This window comes from Phoenix dactylifera, chromosome 9, assembly GCF_009389715.1.
Source record: "Phoenix dactylifera cultivar Barhee BC4 chromosome 9, palm_55x_up_171113_PBpolish2nd_filt_p, whole genome shotgun sequence".
Classification (NCBI taxonomy): domain Eukaryota; kingdom Viridiplantae; phylum Streptophyta; class Magnoliopsida; order Arecales; family Arecaceae; genus Phoenix; species Phoenix dactylifera.
In genome coordinates, this window is record NC_052400.1 from 9,403,732 (window position 1) to 9,422,030 (window position 18,299).

General features: G+C 40.7%; 2 protein-coding genes across 3 annotated transcripts; one reads left to right on the plus strand and one right to left on the minus strand.

The window, feature by feature from the left end:
• Positions 1-1,118: 1,118 nt before the first annotated feature.
• LOC103709380 (purple acid phosphatase 15-like) lies at positions 1,119-8,020 on the plus strand. The gene is made up of 7 exons (XM_008794681.4): positions 1,119-1,539; positions 2,080-2,271; positions 2,909-3,242; positions 3,454-3,671; positions 6,211-6,401; positions 6,967-7,251; positions 7,334-8,020. The coding sequence occupies exons 1-7, from the start codon at positions 1,263-1,265 to the stop codon at positions 7,457-7,459; spliced, it is 1,623 nt and encodes a 540-aa protein (XP_008792903.2). The 5' UTR covers positions 1,119-1,262; the 3' UTR covers positions 7,460-8,020.
• A 3,723-nt stretch (positions 8,021-11,743) lies between these two features.
• LOC103709379 lies at positions 11,744-13,470 on the minus strand. 2 transcript variants are annotated; one of them, XM_008794679.4, is made up of 2 exons: positions 13,285-13,470; positions 11,744-13,127 (listed from the first exon to the last, which is right to left on the minus strand). In XM_008794679.4, exon 2 carries the CDS (start codon positions 12,923-12,925, stop codon positions 12,011-12,013), a length of 915 nt encoding a protein of 304 aa, XP_008792901.2. In that variant the 5' UTR covers positions 12,926-13,127; positions 13,285-13,470; the 3' UTR covers positions 11,744-12,010. The 2 variants fall into 2 exon arrangements, with proteins under 2 accessions (XP_008792901.2, XP_008792900.2); XM_008794678.4 differs by having other exon boundaries at positions 13,230-13,470.
• Between the last annotated feature and the right edge of the window lie 4,829 nt (positions 13,471-18,299).

Consider the following 18,299-nt stretch of genomic DNA (forward strand, 5'->3'; position numbering starts at 1 on the left):
AAGTCAGAAGTTTGCACAGATGATAGCCGAATGCTTTGAAGTCCTCTGCTATCCAACAACGATGGCCGTTCCAGGTTGTTATCTATTTCGTCCTTTTATTCGGTTTCTTCTTGGTTTCCCACAAGGAAATTTCTGCAACGTCCCATCAAGAGTATGGCCATGCCCTACTTTGTCGGCTTTATGGTATTTACCAAAAAAAAGTATTCAGCTATTATTGGAAAACAATTAATATATTTTTAATGTTGAATCAGAATATTATTTGCTCCCATTTATGCATGGATCGCATTACTAGATTTTGTTTATTATCATACTTGATTAAAAAAAATAGAGCTTGGTTATTGACCATAGTCTTACAGCTATTGACATGTAATATGTATTTTGTGAATTAAACAATGTTGCTAATGCATTATACTGGTTACTTCACTTGCTATTGATTGTTGACTGAATACAAACCAATAAATTCTATCTAGCAATTCTATTTATTTTAAATTTTTACAAAAATTTTTTGCATTCCTTTATAACCACCATGCATGAATGGCCAAAATTCATTAATTGCATTCGCAATGTATATAAGCCCTCTATATATTTAAAGATAACATATGCTTGATTAGGAGAGCTAGAGAGACATATTTACATGTCTTCACTTCACCTTTATCGTGGCTTGCCAATTATCCTTTTTCTACTAGCTTTTCAGAAAATCCATATTTTCTTTTTCATGTCTTTTTTTTTTATTTTTTAAACAACAAAATGCTTATGCAAAACACTATCATTTAAGAAGATGTTCGCATTAAAAAAAGTTTTCATTTCAATATACTTGTAAATTACAAAAACTGCAACCTATAAGACCATAGATGAGATTAATCCATTTTGATAATTTATATACTCTTCGAAATCAAGACGATAATGGATCATGCCAAGGCGGCATTCGCTAGATATGCATCGAACCGTCTCCCTAGAAGCTTATATATTCACATATTTGTCGTTCGAGGCTAATAGCATCTTACTTATAGGTGTAGATTTTTGGTTCACCCATAAGGAGTAACATTACTAATATGTGAATATATAGGATTCTAGGTCCGTATGTTAAAAAAGAGTTCAAATTGTTATATCGGTAATTCGGAGGCTCTTAAGGTACGAAATGACCGTTGGATTTGAAAAATACGCCGGCTGTGAGAAGAAACCGCGAGTATACTTCCCCTATAGATACCCCGCCAAAAAACCAAGCTAAAATCCTAACGATCGATCTTGGAAGAGAGGAGAGAATGGGGAAGTGGGCGCCGTTTTGGCCTCCAAAGGCGGTGGCGATTTCGCTGCTGGTCTGGGTCACCGCTGCCGCCGCCGGCGGTATCCCAACGACGCTGGGCGGGCCGTTCGAGCCGGTGACGGTGCCGCTCAGCGACGAGGCGTTCCGGGGCCACGCCGTCGACCTACCGGACTCCGACCCCCGGGTGCAGAGGCGCGTCAGGGGTTGGGAGCCAGAGCAGATCTCCGTCTCCCTCTCGGCCACCGAGGACTCTGTTTGGATCTCTTGGATCACAGGTTCGAACTTTTTTTTATTTTCTGTGGTGGCAGATTAGTTTTCTTTTCTTTTTCCTTTTTTTTAACTGGTTGTTCCTTGAGAAAAAAGTCCTTTAAAATAAGGAATCTTATGAGCTATGTTGAGCTTTCATGAAGAGAACTAGGTGATTATATAATTTTTTTATTTCATTTATAGATGAAATTGTGTTAGATAGAAGAAAGTTTTTTTTCTTTTTTTAAAAAAAGTTGAATTGGTGAGTAATTAAGGTTAACTTTAAATTTATCGTCACCTTCATAATATTCTTTGACTGAGATGTTGCCTCCATAGAAGTTTTCTTTCAAGCCGAAGGAAATAATCGCCTTAGCTTTCATTGGTACATGAGCTATTCTGTTTCTAAATGTCATCTTTTCTTTTGCTTGATTATTTCGGTGCATAGAGAAACATTTTTTCAGGTTCAGAAACTTCAATTTAGAAGTTTTAGTTTGGTTTTAGCTTTTCCTTCTTCAGTAACCTTTTTATCATTTTATTGCTTAAGGATTGGTCTTGGGGGTGAGATGCAGGGGAATTCCAAATTGGGGAAGGCATTGAGCCACCGAATCCTACTACCGTAGCAAGCATAGTTTGTTATGGAAATTCAGAGAATTCAATAACATATGAAGCTACTGGTTATTCCCTTGTTTATGATCAGCTTTATCCATTTGAAGGGCTACAGAACTACACTTCGGGAATCGTCCATCATGTTCATCTCACAGGTATTTTGATTGAAATTGTATCTCTGCATTACTTTACAAGTTGAATAAATTCAATTTGACTATTATCACAAAGTGTGATTGTTAAATTACTAAATCTTCCTTGTTATTTCTTAGATAACTCACTATTATGAGATAACATGTTCCAATTTGTTACTATATCGCCGCATGCTGAGCCAAACTCTAAACTATCTTAGATTGTGCCAGAGCTATTCATGTACGCTTCTATCATTTTGTCATCTCGCTAACCATTCAAACAAAGTGGTGCCTTCATGGAAAATGTTAATATCATGTGTGAATTAGATGAACATATATCTTTATTTACTCTTTTTTTTTTGGCAACAGTGGCAATTCTACATTTTCCTACAACCATTCTTGTTAATTATCGTAGAACTAATAATTTTAATTTTTAAGCCCTATTTGTTAATTGAAGTCTAGGTACAATATCTCTTTGATACATAATTAAAATGAATAGTTAAACAAAGATTTCTTAAATCCATGGAGGGTACAGTAGTTCTGTGTGCATGTATGCTGTAATGCAAAAGATTAAAGCTGATGTATAACTTAAAACAGTACGTTATGGTTATTGCTCTACCTTTCTGGATTGTTGAACTCGTGCTTCATCACACTTTCTCTGCAGGATTGAAACCAGAGACACAATATTATTATCAATGTGGAGACCCTTCATTACCAGCCATGAGTGAAATCCATGCTTTCAAGACCATGCCAACTCCGGGACCTCAGAACTACCCAAGACGCATTGCTGTTGTTGGGGATTTGGGTCTTACTTATAACACTACTTCCACAGTAGATCATATGACAAGCAATCAGCCTGATCTAATCGTATTGGTCGGTGATGTCTGTTATGCAAATATGTATCTGACGAATGGAACTGGCTCGGACTGCTATTCTTGCACATTTTCAGAGACTCCAATACATGAGACCTACCAGCCTCGCTGGGATTATTGGGGAAGGTGATTATACCTTTCAATATCTGATCTAAAAAGTTTGCAATGTTTTTTTGCTCTAGCACCTGTATCATAGAGAACATGGAGACTAAGTAAGTTGTCTTGGATACTTCTACAGCTACAGCAACTTGATTCTCATGGGAAGTTAATATGCTTTTTAGTGGCCAGTTAATTTCATTAATTTATGTTGGAACTAAAGCTGGTTATGCTTTTACAGGTATATGGAGCCTGTCATTTCAGAAATTCCAATGATGGTGATTGAAGGAAACCATGAGATAGAACAACAGGCTGAAAACAAGACTTTTGTATCTTATAACTCTAGATTTGCATTCCCAGCTGAAGAAAGCAGATCTTTCTCCACTATGTACTATTCCTTCAATGCTGGAGGAATACACTTCATCATGCTTGGTGCCTACATTTCCTACGACAAGTCAGGTGAGTTTTGTGATAAGCCTTTTTTCTCTAAGCATTTGTGCTATGCCTCCACTTTTTTAAGTGATTTAGAGTTTCGAGGTAATGAAGCACCCTTCAGACTTCTTACCTTAATATATCTAAGATGATGCCACTTGAAATGCATTTATAGCATTGAGAATATATATGCCTACTATGAGAAACAGTGTTAAAAGAGAGGTCATTACGTTGTTATGGTCCCAGCAATCTAGGGTCCTGGGAGGGGCAAACTGGGGACAACCTAACCTTTGGCATTTCTTATACAATGTGGCTACTCCAAGACCAAAACTTTTACCATTGCACCAAGCAATGGCCACTACTATGAGAAACAGTGTTATAACATAAATTTCCTTCTGTTACTGAAAAGGAAAAATTATGGGGACGTGAGATTGAGATTTTTCTAGTTTCGGTCTCTAGGGAAGTAGTGCAAGTTATTGTTATTTATATGTAAATCTGTGTAAAATTCTTGCTTCTATTTGAAATGATCTCACTGTTCTTTCTGTCTTTAAGTTTCTGCCTCATCTCTTGAAGAAGTCGTTATATAGCTTCTTTGAAATGAAGTATTACATGCCAAATTGGAATAATGAATGAAAGCTTCGGATCAATACACTTCTTCAAGAGAAGAGGAGTAGCATAGACATAATCAAACATTAGGCCTTTGTTTGGTTGATGTCAAAAAGAGATGCCAATGTGTTTATTTCACTATATACGATCTACTATGTTGGTCGATCGAGAGATAGCATTTCTGGAAATATTAGAGCATGGTAAACATGTTGAGGTGCCTTTTTGTACTGTTTTTTGAGGCATATCATTAGCAAACTCTGGGCACACATTGTTATATGGACAAAAAATATCGGGCAATAAAGATGGTTGTAACTAAGTAAATGAGAACTCAGAGATGAGAATCATGAAGTTGGTGTGTTCGAGGAGGCCTTAGTCAGGAGAGGGGCCTGACTTTGTGTTCGAGGATCAAAAAAGGAAGAAGATATATTATGAAGTTAGGATAATATAGAGGGAAGGTATCAGAATGGCTCTGAAAGGCTTTTATTGATGAAGGGTGCAGCCTTTGTTCCTTCTTTTTTTCCTTAGATAGGCAAGCTTAATCTATTCATTAAGACAATAAAAGGAATAAAAAAGGAGTACAGTTAGAGAATAGAAGAAAAGAGTACAGCAATAAGTTGAGCAAAAGAGAGAGGAGGAAAAGACAGGTACAAGTTAGGAAAGAAGAAGAAGAGATAAAAGGACACTAATGTAGGAGAACATTGCCACCGAAAGATCTTTCACTGTAAATTTGAAGGAGAAGCAAATCTGATTCAGTCATTCAAGAGAAAGGAGATATCATCAATAGCGCACTGCTTGGTTCTGAAACAGTAGAGAAAAATCTGCTACCTATTTTATTCCAAATAACCAGCAACAGACCGAAGCCAAAGTCCCATCTCATCCAGCATCTAGTTTTGAGAAAATTGTTTCTCTAGTCAGTCCAGCTTAAGACTAGTTCACTCAGGAAAGAACATACAGGTAGGCGACTTGCCAGATATTTGAGCATGTCTGCAGCATCGAAACAAAGTGATCAACTGTCTCATCTTGTAAATTACAGAGTAAAAGTGTTATAAACAAGTGATCGACTCATGTAAATTACAAAGTAAACAGATGAGGAACTGACCTGTTTCTTTTTCTAAGGTTGTCAGCCATTAAGAGCTTATAAATCGATCATAAGCCAAGTGAAATCTTAACTTTCTCAGGGACCCAGATAACCCGAATAGAATTAGAATCCGTTGCAGTAGTGCTTCCATGGTTACGGAAGTGATAGATATTCTTTGTAGAGCCTTGTTCCTTTTCATCCCATCACCATCAAATGGACTCACTCTGGTGACAAGATTGTGAACCTTTATTACAAATTAATAGCGGACAACTGCTTCAGTGTGGCAAGCTTATTAGTTATCAAATGATATGTGGGTCAAGGCTTTGGACATGAATCCCTCCATAGATTCTGAGGCACCTCCCAAGGCTTAACCAAGAATCATGCAGTGTGAATATGTTAATTTTCAAATCCAAATTAATTGCTTAACTTGCAAGGCGCACCCGTGTTATACAAAAACATTGAGATTTGATTAGTGGAAGATATAGCTTGTAGGACATATACTTTATTTTGGAGAACGAATGCCTTGTGGCCGCAAGCAGAGTGAGATTAGTAGTTGACTGGAAATGCAGGCTAATCTTCCTGCTACAAACCTTTTAGTGAATGTGTTTCTAGAACACTTTGGTGAAGGAGCAGTTTAATTTCATAATGCTGTCTGCTGACATTCTTTTCTTGGGAGAAATATATATTCTATAAGAACATTTGAAAAATGCAACTTTGTGAAGGATTGATTTCCATATTACAACACTTATGTCATGCCTTTCAATGAATAATACTCCAGATGGCACTTTAATTCAGGGTAAAAATGCTAGCTGAAAGTTTAGCTAAAAATTAACTAACTTGTCATGATCATGTGCCCAAGAACTTATACTTGTCATATTACAGGGGAGCAGTATAAGTGGTTGGAGAGAGATTTGGCAAATGTAGACAGAACAGTGACCCCTTGGTTAATTGCCACTTGGCATCCACCTTGGTACAGCACCTACAAAGCCCATTACAGGGAAGCAGAATGCATGAGAGTGGAAATGGAGGCACTGCTCTACTCATATGGCATTGACATCGTGTTCAATGGTCATGTAAATTCCAGACTTTTCACTTTTAGTGCTTCTGTTCATAATTTAATTTGACCGGCATCTTTTGATTATGATATTTAAACATCTATTCCAATTCTTGATACCACGACATGCAATTTTATTATTTTGATGCCAAATGTTCAAGATTTTGTAGTGTTTAACTTGTTGGATATTGATTAACCAATTGACCTCAAAAACTTAAGTTGATAGAGAAAAAGAATCTCCTCTTGGATATTTATTATGTTACAAGCATAAAATAGCTAGGTCCTTGTTCAGAAGGATAATAAAAGATAAATGCATCTATTCATCTATCAAAATCGTCCCGTATAACTAATGTTCCTTTTGCATTATCTATCATTATAAATATTTTCAGTATTCAGGATTGACTTGGAGATTTTAAAAAATGGATGGTTCTATGAAATTCACCAAATTACAACTATAAGCTGTTAATTAAACCTTGTCCTTGTCCTTCCAACTTCCAGTATAACTAAACTTTGTATCGGCATCGCATAATCTAGTTTCGAGCCATCACCAATTCTTTGCTCAGTTTGCTCTACAATCTCATCAGGTTCATGCCTATGAAAGATCAAACCGTGTTTATAACTATACCTTGGATCCCTGTGGTCCTGTTCACATAGTGGTGGGGGATGGTGGCAATAGGGAGAAGATGGCGATGGATCATGCAGATGATCCTGGCCATTGTCCAGATCCATCAACCACACCTGATGAATATATGGGTGGCTTCTGTGCATTCAACTTCACAGCAGGCCCAGCTGCAGGCAAGTTCTGCTGGGACCGCCAGCCTGAGTACAGCGCTTTCAGAGAAAGTAGCTTTGGACATGGGATTCTAGAGGTATATCAGCTTCCCTTTCTTTCCATTGACAAAAAAAATATATGCGAATCAGAGCTTTAACTTATAACTGAATTGCATGCAGGTGAAGAATGAGACACATGCCTTGTGGACATGGCATCGGAATCAGGATATGTATGGTAGCTTGGGAGATCAAATTTATATAGTTCGACAGCCTGATAAGTGCGCAGTCAAACACCAAGTCAATTGAGGCTCAAACCATATGGTATAAATAGTTCTGGAAAATGCATTGTTTGCATGGTAATCTCACAATATCAAAATTTCTAATGAAGAGAAGCACAGAAGTTAGCATATATGTGTATCAGATTGCAGCACATTGAACAGAAAAGGGCATAAAAAATGGGAGATGAATTTATTGAATAATGCAATAAATGTTGTAGAATGAGCTATGAGTAATTTGAGAGAATAGATTCAAGTTTGAAATAAGAGCTCATAAAGTACTTGATATCGACCACTGGCTTTGGCTCGGTGACAGATTACTGATGATAGGTTGTTTACTCAAATTTCCATTTACCTAGAGTTGCATGTTAAGCAGAAGGAATGCAGACTAGATTAGTCTGAATTGCATTTATCAAAATGGAAGGTTGTGCAAAGTGAAGATTAGGTCTTCTCTATGGCTGAAGTTGAGCCAAGACTCAATCAATACCTGCTAATCTTGGTTGTGTCATATGACCATGAAGCTCTTCATAAATTCCCAGTAGGTTCTTAAATCCAATTCTTATTTATCTACCGTTGGTTGTTGGTGAAAAGGAATGCCGGTTTGGTCAGTGCGAATTGCATACATTAAAACTGAGGTTGTGCAAGGTGAAGGGGCAGGACTTCTATGGCCAAAGTTGAGCCATGTCGAGATCTGCTAATCTTGGTTTTCTCTTCTTGCCATAGAGTTTTTCATAAAGCTGGCATTGTACCTCAACAAGTTTTGTACTTCCAAGTTCCCACCTGGAAGCAAATCCTCCAGCATTCATCTTCTTCAACCTAAAATGCTTGGGCTCAATTCTATCAGCCAAACTGTAGCCTGTCTGAAATTTTCCACTGACTTCCTTGAAGCTGTAAGGTTATTATAGGTTTATTTCTTTTGCCTTCATAGCTGCAAGGCCTAGTTCTTGATCTTCTAATGTATCTTGATGGATCAGCAACTGGCTGGAGGAGATTTTTCCATCTCGTTGGAGAGATTTGCTCACTATGAGCACATTTTTAGGATAGATTAGTTTCCCATATCTTTCATAAGAGTAATTAGTGTGTAGATCTCAACTTAGGAATGCTTGTTAGCTAGGAGTTACAAATTTTGTTTTAACCATGGGAAGTTACAGGATCGACCTAATGGTTGATGAGTCAACTTCCACCTGCGAGCAATGTTGTTCTAATTTGACTCAAATCTAAACACGATCTAACTGAACCATTGTTGTAACAGCCCAGAATCTTATCCAAAAAGACTAGCCAGAAGATATTATTTAAGTTTTTTGATCCTGTATAAGTACTCAAGATCTACCTAGTGAATAACGATATGAGACTAAACACATGCCTGCACGAATTCTCGCAATTGCCACTGCTAGTTCTAATGTCCCCAGGATCTGAGTGGGCATACTCAATTTGCTTCTAGATGTGAACATACATGCTGTGACTCCAAGGGGTAACTGCATCGGAAAAAGCATCCCAAAGGTTATATATGAACAGGCGCACACAAAATAACATTGATATACTTGAGTAAATGGCAAAAACTATTGCTACCTATTTTAATAGATGAACAAATATCATGTAGATATGTAAATTGTTGAGTGCCCATCCTTCTGGAGGATAGGTTTGAGGGGGCTACTTTGATCCCACCATAGGAGGAGCCATTTGAACCACAAGTATGTCTCATAAGAAAATGGCAAAGTTTCAGGAAAAAAAACAAAAAATATACATAGTTAAGTACCATTGGACATCATGCTTACATGGCGACAACATCTGCACTCTATGTACCTATTCTAAGAGGAGCTACAGCATGTTTCTTTTTCAACAATAAAAAAGTTTCTCCCCATCGGCCATCACACCCCATGAAAGCACCTTTTATAGTTGACATGCAGTAACTAAGACACATCATGTAGCCACCATGATAGCAGTTTTTAAAGCACTGGCCCACAGGTTGATGTTGAAATGAGCATGAGCATGGTTATTAATCCTGGAAAAAGAGTGAACAGAAGTCCCCTTCTTCTCTGAAACGCACCGGCGAAACCGGAATAAGAGAACAGTTACTTGTACAGGTTGCTTCTTAGTTGTCCACACGCAAGAAAGAAAAAAAAAGCTGTCCTACATGGCAACATTATTATTATTATTATTATTATTATTATTATTATTAAGATATGCATTTCACAATACCCTAGCATAAATACATCTAAAAAAAATTAGAAAATAAGATGTCACTAAAAGCTCTGCATTCACCTATCTCTAAAGTCCAGAAAAATCTGCAGAAAGTCACTAAAAGCAATATAATCTTGAAGTAGTAAAGGTTTGTCTTTGTTTTGTTAACAAGCATGCCTAATTACAAATTGCATATGTTTGAGCCCACCTTGATTTCTTGTGTCTACCTCAACAAATGTCCATCTCATCAGTTTATAATCTTAATTTTGTAAAAAATAAAAAATGTAGAGCGAAAATGCTACTGCTCAGCTTGGAGCTCAGAGATCCGATCCAACAGCCAGCACTGTTCAGGGATATACCTGTTAGATATTTTTGTTGTATTGTTTCCCATTTCCTTCAATTATTTTTTTTCTTTGGTTTAGAGCTATACTTTTGAGAGAGAAAGAGAGAGAGAGAGAGGGAAGCAATTGTAGATTGCCGGATCTAAAAATTTCAATTTTTTTATTTTTTGTTATTTTATTATTTTTATTTTTTTCTAAAAAGGAGGGAAAAACTATTTATTGCAGATTATCTAGGTCTAAATACATTTTCACACCAATCAGTTGTACATCTTGCGAGCAATCAAAGGTTCGAGGTTTGAATCTTGGATGGTGCATTCCTAAGTATTATAGCACAAGTGAGTCCTCATTCCTTTCCCTTAGACCAAGGTAATCAATACCAATAATAATAACGGCATCATGCTTTATCCCAGTCCTCTTGTCTTCTCTTGTTTGATTCTCACATCAAGTTCAGCTAACAGGACAGCCTGCAATTTGGCAATAAAAATCAGACAAGAGTGTGTTGAACCACTGGAATGGGAAGTGGGAGCCACAAATTTCTAAACTGTTTCTGGCTGTGGTATGGCTGAATGGAATCCAATGCCATTACTATCAAACAGTTTAGAAGAAGGGAGAGCTGAAGTAGCCCAACCACCTTCCTTTGGGAACGGAAGTCAAATTTTTCTGGCATGGCCCAAATCACTTGCTATCTCATTAAAACAGGCTGAAAGAGACAAAATTGGAGCCAGATATGAGAAAATAAGAGGCATTTTTTGGATAACATTGTCCCAAGGGATGGTGTGTTCCAAATATATTTGCTTGTTACTGTCTCTGCAAAGCTTTTAAGTACGTCTTAAAGTCTTTTTAGCTTATTATGAATATGGGATTATACTTTATTATGAATATGGGATTATACCCTACACCACGTGCACCAACATGGCCATGCACCACACCAAGACCTCAACTTCTTGCTGTGGACTCGATTCGATTCTCAGAGAAGGTAGACGATGTGATTGGTGCGGTGCATGACGATATAGTGCATGCAGTGTAAGGTATAATTTTCACTAGTTAAACCGCTCTGTAAGAATTGGCATCCATGTAATGTATCTATAGATGGCCAGGAGCAAGTATGTCAAAGGTCAGAAAATTCTTTCCTGGAGATGATGTCTGGAACAAAATTTAATTTGTCTGTACAAGTGATTCGGACAGTTGTCCACCACGCTAAGCAGCAGCAACAACTCTAACCAACCATTCATTTAATGCCCAATCCATTTGCGTTGCAACCTAACCATACAAGCCTTGCCTCGTCTTTCTCTAAAAAATTTTTTAATAAAAAACTTCTTACCATATAATAGTTATAACCCTGGCAGCTAAAGTTGTCCCAACTAACATGGACTTGGCTTTATGTATCCTGATTGACAGAGATCTTACTTTATAACATAAGTAACATTATCTAACTTCCATTATTTAGGACCTAAATTGAAAGAGTAGAACTTGAGCACATTGTAATAATTGACAAGGGAGTCAAAGAAAAGTCACAGATATACTTTTTTTATTTTGAGGGAGAAAAGGTCACAGATATACAAATAATTGATCACCTAAACAGGAACAGTTAGATGGATATGGTATCAAGTTAGATAGACTAATATGCATAGTACTAACACGAATCCTTCAATTGGTTCTGAAACCACCTAATAAGCTCATTTGAATTATTAAAAAAAAAAAGGATTATCAGCAAAAGTGTTCCCAACTCTACATACACTCACAATTCCTTCAACCGATCAGACAAATCCACCAGCAAAAAATGTCTCAGCATCTAAACAAGCAATGTCCTCATCAACTCTTATCCATTATAGCGATCATACATCATAAATTACAATTATATTATTATCATTAGCCCATTTCCCCCTCATATCATCAATCCAGCTTTAAGAACATGGTCATCAGACCTCCAGAAGAATTTCTTGGAGAAGAAAAGAAGAACATTTAATTCAATAGTTAAAGTAGGAAGGTGGGGAGAAGAAGAAGAAGAAGAAGAAGAAGATTACCAATGGGGATGGGGACAATGTAGAATATAGAGAGGACTAGAAGATGTCAAGGATCTCAAGGATGAAGCCATTACAGAGGGGACAATTGCCGCGGCTCACCCACAGCTCCCGCGAGCACAGCCGGCAGAAGGTGTGGCCGCAGGGGATAAAGGCAGCACCTTTGTGCCTTACCATGCACACACAGCACACATGGAACATCCCGCCGCCTTCCCCCTCGTCGTCGACCTCCTCCCCCTCCTCCACCACCTCCTCCTCCGTCGCCTCTTCGCCATCTCCGCCCCACCTGTCCGTCTGCTCCAGCAGCGCCATCAAGGAAATCCTCACCGGCTGCTCCTCCGCCGCCGGCAGCGCCGCCGCCTCCGCCTCGCCGGTGACACTGCGGTTGGACCCTTCGCTCCCCTCCCCTTCTTCCGCAGCGCCTCTGCCGCCGCCGCCGCTCGCCGGAGAGTCCGACCCCTCCTCCTCGGCTGCCGTGCTGGCGGCGGTGGGGTTGTACTCAGTGACGATGGCTCGGCGGCGGGAGGGGGACCCCGGGAAGGGCACGTCGGCGTTCTGGACGGAGACGGAGCGGGAGATGGAGCGGCCGAGGGCAGCAGCAGGGTTGGGGCGGACGGAGACGACGACCTCGGGATCGGAGATGGGAGCGGGGGGAGTGACCCAGGCAGCGGCGGCGCCGGAGCCGGCGGCACGTCGATGGCGAATGCGCTCCTTGAAGGATTTCCAGTTGATGCTGGGGCCGGCGCCCCCGTTGGCGTCGTGCTCCTCCTTGATGATGTCCATCAAAGTCCGGGTGCTGACGCTGCCCCGGCCGCTCCCGGCGGCGAAGGTCTCCCGCTTCTCCGAGACGCCGGCGGCCGCCACCGTCCGAGGAGCTACCTTAGGATTGGGCAAGTCCTCGATGGACAGCTGGTCGGAGAGCGTCATGCTCCGCCGGAGCTCCCTTCCTTCCATTTCAGCTCAAATTCCGCAGGAAAACAGCTACAAAATCCTCCAAATATCGAAGAATCCAACTTTTCTTTTTTACGACCACAATCTAACCCAATAATCCAATCAAGAAACAAAAATCAAGAACCTTGTAGCTCGATATCCCGCACGCGCACCAAATCGAGTCCTTACCTTTAACGGCAACCTAACAAGCATCGGATTCCTTTCCCTACCATGAAAAAAAACCCAAAATTTGACCTTTATCGCCGGAAAAAAGAGAGAAGAAAACAAAAACCAGAAAAAGACAATAAAAGGTAAAAAAGAAAAACACCATTAGAGAGGAAGCAAAGAAGAGATCGGCGTCAGAGAAAGAAGGAAAAAAAAACCAGAAAGATTGGATTAAAGCTGGAGGACCGGATCTCGAGGGTATTTGGGAATGCGCGTTCGAATGATCGATTCGTTTCGCTCTTGTCGTCGTCTCCTTCGCCTCTCCTCTTTTTCTGGGAAGAGAGAGAGAGAGAGAGAGAGTCGAACGGCTATTGCCCGACTCCGCGAACGGGTCTTCTGGGGTCTCTCCCTCCTCGCCCGCCATTTGAACCACACCCTGGTCCAACGGTCGAGCTCTAAAATTACCGAAACCTCCCTGACTCAAAAGCAGGCAATGATGAGGATAATTTCGTCACCTCAATGGAGGCCAAGGATGCTTCAAGGTGGTGGCACAGAAATTTTATGCGGCAATTTAAATATCTTGTGTTCATCTTTAAGAATTACTAGTATTCAGCCATGAGATCAAAAAGAAAATTGTCATCTTTTTTTTATTTTTTAGCCAAGGCTTTATTGTTTTAGGAGTCAGGGTTTTGAGCGTAGATTCTGACCAAAGTTTTTTAAAAATTAAGAGAGGAAAGTATACCGCTAAGATTTAATTATTTTCACAATAGATTTAGGAGCACTTCTTAGACTACTGCATTGGGACTTTAAGAAAGAAATTAGTTAAATTGTATGGTTCATACTTTATTTTTTAGGGTACAACGGTAGCTCATACACCTCGTATGTGAGTACAGTCAGGCGAGTCTAGAGAGAAAAAAAAGACGTAGAAGGAAGATTAGCAGCATCACTCGTCCGCACAACCGTTGTAGAGTGCTGAGTAGCAAACGAGGCAATCCAGTCTATGACCGTATTACCTTCCGGAATACATGGACAACCTGAAAGGAGTCTAGGTCCCTCACCAATCCGCAAATATCATATAACAGCAAGTGCCCACTCTCATAAATGTCCGCACCCCATATTTAGTCGATCACCATGATAGAATCCTCCTTAAAGTACATGCGGCCAGGGGCGACCCAATACATTTGGGGGCCTTAGGCGAACTCAATAGAAGAGGCCTTTTTTTATTATTATTTAAATAATAAATTTTTTAATAAATATAAAAATATTTTAAAAATAATCAACTCTAAATTAATTACTTGGCTAAATAAAAATTAATTGGACCAAAAATTAATTAATAAACTAAGTAACCAACTCACCTGCCGGTCCTGCCTCATTGCCTGTGCCTAGGAATGGGATCAGTGGGAACTGGGCCAGCCGACCCGTGAAGTGGGAGTGTGGGACTGTGGCCTATGGCTGTGGGAACCGAGTCAACCGACCCGTAAGGCCGTGCATGGGTGGGGGCGACTCGGAGTCGGACTGTCGGAGGAGCCGACTGCCGAGGAGAGCCGGGAGGCCTCGGTCGCCGCGGAGCCCGGAGGCCGGAGGTCGGAGGTCAGAAGTCGGGAGTCGGGAGCCGGGAGGCCTCGGTCGCCGCGGAGCCCGGAGGCCGGAAGTCGGAGGAGCCGAGGATGGCGACTCGGCGAGGAGAGCTGGAGAGGAGAGGACGGGAGGCCGGAGCTGAGGAGGCCGGAGCTCGGACCTCGGAGCCGAGGAGGAGGCAAGCAGGCAGCATGGACAAAAGCGGAGGAGGAGGTCCGGAGGAGGACCAGGAGGTAGACCGTGGACTTTAGAGCGGACCGTCCGAGCGGTCGAGCGGAGCCGAGGCCCAAGGAGGCCGGAGGATGGGAGGAGGCCGAGGAGCCGAGGACGGCGACGTCGGCGAGCCGGCGAGGAGAGCTGGAGAGGTTTGAGAGCGGAGCTTAAAATCGTTTCTTTTGCGGTCTGCAAGCCGAGCTGCCGAATGCCGATTCTGCCGAGTGCCGAGAACCGGAGAAGGTTCAGGCATTAAAAAGGCAGGCCGCAGCCGCAGGCGGCAGAGAAGGGGGGAGAGAAGGAGGGAGCCGGGGAGGAAATGTCCGTTGGCTCGTTGCCCGTTGCTTGTCGACGTTGTCGTAGCCGGTAGCCGTTGCCCAGGGCCTACCGTAGCTACGTTCCTAGCTTGTGACACCGGGGAGACGCCGAAGGGACGCACTGTAGCGGCGTACGGGTGGAGCTCGTAGCTGTCGCCCAGTCCCCTCTCCGTCTCAGCCGTCTGCCAGACGCCACCGCCACTGCCCAGCCCCAGCCCCCAGTGCCTTTCACATCCGTCGTCACCCACTCTCTAATTAAACAATAATAATAAAAAAAAACGTGGCTGCCTTGGTGGGGGCCTTCCCTGGGCCGGGGGCCTTAAGCGACCGTCTCGGTCGCCTAAGGCTCGAGCCGGCAGTGCATGCGGCCAGCACCAAGAACACACGCCTGCAAACGTGATGCCTTCTCAAGTATGGTTCATGGCCCAGTAAAAAACAGCTCCAAACCAACCTTGTTAATCCACTGGCAATTGCATATAGTTTTGTATGCGGACATACAGTTTGGTCAACTGGTCCCTTTGGATGGGAGCCAGCTTCTCCCCGTCTCTCCCAACTTCGAAGACCTCACTGGGAATGGAGACAAAAAGGAGCAAATGGAGGCATTCCGTGACTCAATAATTGCTGTAACAAATAATGTTTTAAATTATCGATCCTATCATTCCTCCTGGCGTGAAGGAAACGAAATAAAGTTTGTTCCTTGATCTACTCATGATAGTTGCATAGCAATGCAAGTTTTTTTTTATTAATAATTATAAAATGTCTAATTTCATATGGACCAATAAAAAATGCATCATTTATGAGAATTCTGGATCCCAAATCTTCATGCAAACCCTGAAATCATTCGGACATGATAATCTTGTCGATGGACTCTTAACATTTCTTTCAAGGAAAGAAGGGACATGTAAGCCGTCTTATAATTCTCTGCCTTCCCTTAATGATCTTTTTTCTGATAGTTAGAGTTGCCTATTTTTAAGACACTAGTTTCCTTTTCTCCTTTCTTTAGGCTTAAACCCCCCCTAACAATAAAAAAAGGAAAGAAAAAAAATGAAGAAGAAAGGAAGAATGTTCTTGATAAATCCAACTTTTCAAAATATATAGTCTTTCTACTTGTAATCAACCAAAAGAAAGATATGATCTATCAAACATAGGGGCAGCCTAACTCACCAGAAGATAATTGTATGATCCTTCAAGGTAAAAAGCACTGGATCGGTTAGAAATAAAAATAAATAAGAATATAATTCTGATAAAAAACTATTTTGGTTAGCCAAAAGAACTACTCAGACGTTATTTTGGTTCCTTCGAGACAGGCAACGTTAAGAGACTGATATCTACTAACCTATATTTGTTCCCACCTACATTAACTCAAGCATATTTAACATACCGATGCACACAAGATTATGCCTTAGTCGATGATTAGTGTCGTCGCCTTGTTCCAGAAGAACAAATTTACTCTTTATGATGTTCTTTAGTAAAATTTGAACAATGAGATGGCTTAACATGCTTGAAATATTTAGATTTATGCAACACATAAATGTTATTAGACCTGCTATACCTTAAACCATAAGCAGGTAAACACAGTTCCTATTCTGCACTAAAGGAGATCAATTATAGCGATTGTTAAGATAAAGGCTTTAGTGGGTGATTAAGGTTGTCTCCTTGTCCTAGAGAACAATTTTACTCTTTCGATGTTTCTTAGTTAAAACTAAATAATAAGAAGGCTTGACATGCTTGATATATTTAGTTTTAGATATATGTAAATGTTGTTTGATGCTCTGTCTTCAACCACAAATACAACTCCTATTTTGTATTAAACTAGATTATTTGCAGTGTGATGTGCTTCGAAACTAACCACAGTCCATACAAAGGACCAACCAATCAAAGCTCGCCACAAAGCCTCTGAATCGATGATCAAAGTCTGCCATGTGCCAAGCCTAGAAGTGCACGGGTAACTTTTCGAATTTCAAAACCCCCATAGCTAGGACACGTCATTCGTGATCTCTAGTGGTTTTCGAAATCGCACCATCGAGACAAGCGGGACATGATACGCATGCAAAATGGCTACACCTAATTCTCGGAGCGTGTGGAGGCCTGCCAATCACAGCCGACCCTCATGCCCAAATTCTTGAGCAATAGAAGCTCGTCTTCGTCTATACAATCCACTCTCCAAGAGATCTTCCAGCTAAATGCTCTAGTGTCCTAACAGATCATTATGTTGTCATCCACTGAGAACCTCCTCTATTTTTTGAGTATCATTCTAATTTAAACATTGGAGGATCTTCCATCAAACACTCTAGTAAGAGGAGTTCTTCATCTTTACTGTTTCAAATCGGAACTCAGTCGTGGACCAAGACTCTAGACACAACCATCCATTCCAAATTGTGGCTTCGTACGATCGGAGCAACTTATCGCCAAAGCCTCCGGTATCTTTTTTACTTGGCATCTAGGTCAAGCCGGTCTTTGGTGGCAAGATGGTAATTGTTAGGTCAAAAGGCTCTTCAGCAAGGGAATTAGAGAACACATAGGAGGCCATCTTCAAAAATAATAATAATAATAATAATAATAATAATATAAAAAAAATGAGAGAGATCAAGAATTAGAAAAAGCATTGCCTGTATATATAAGACAAGATGGAGGAGGAGACACGGCCAGCTCAACCTTAAACCCGTGTAGTGTAACAAGGGCAGTGGGGAGAAATAGGTCCACCTACTGGCAAAAACTTGTGATTATTTTAACTAATCACTTTTTTTTTATTTCAGCACATAATCTTTGGGATGACTTACAAATATTAGTTTTATTAAAAAGTGATTTGATTCATCCAATGCGGACAGGATGCGAGTCATGATGACGAAGCATGCCACATGGTTTAATAGTGCTACGTGAATTGTGGCTTTCACCAGGCCTTGATTTCTACGCAAAATCGTACCCCCTCGTACGGACCGAGAGACAACGGCTGCAAGTTATCCCTGGTACGACTAGGCCACATGACTATGAAGTGTCCTAGTGGCATGATTGGTCCTCCATAATTTGATCTTAGTCCTGTTTATATTAAAAATGAAAATAGAGAAATATCAGCTGCAGTAAATAATGAATGATATCTATTATCTTAGTTAAGATGTAGTTAATTA

Excerpts from the sequence above, each read along its gene's own strand:
- LOC103709380 (XM_008794681.4), top strand. The coding sequence starts at position 1,263 with ATGGGGAAGTGGGCGCCGTTTTGGCCTCCAAAGGCGGTGGCGATTTCG. Across the intron at positions 3,243-3,453 it reads CGCTGGGATTATTGGGGAAG|GTATATGGAGCCTGTCATTT; the intron begins GTGATTATACCT and ends ATGCTTTTACAG. Across the intron at positions 3,672-6,210 it reads CATTTCCTACGACAAGTCAG|GGGAGCAGTATAAGTGGTTG; the intron begins GTGAGTTTTGTG and ends GTCATATTACAG.
- LOC103709379 (XM_008794679.4), bottom strand. The coding sequence starts at position 12,925 with ATGGAAGGAAGGGAGCTCCGGCGGAGCATGACGCTCTCCGACCAGCTG.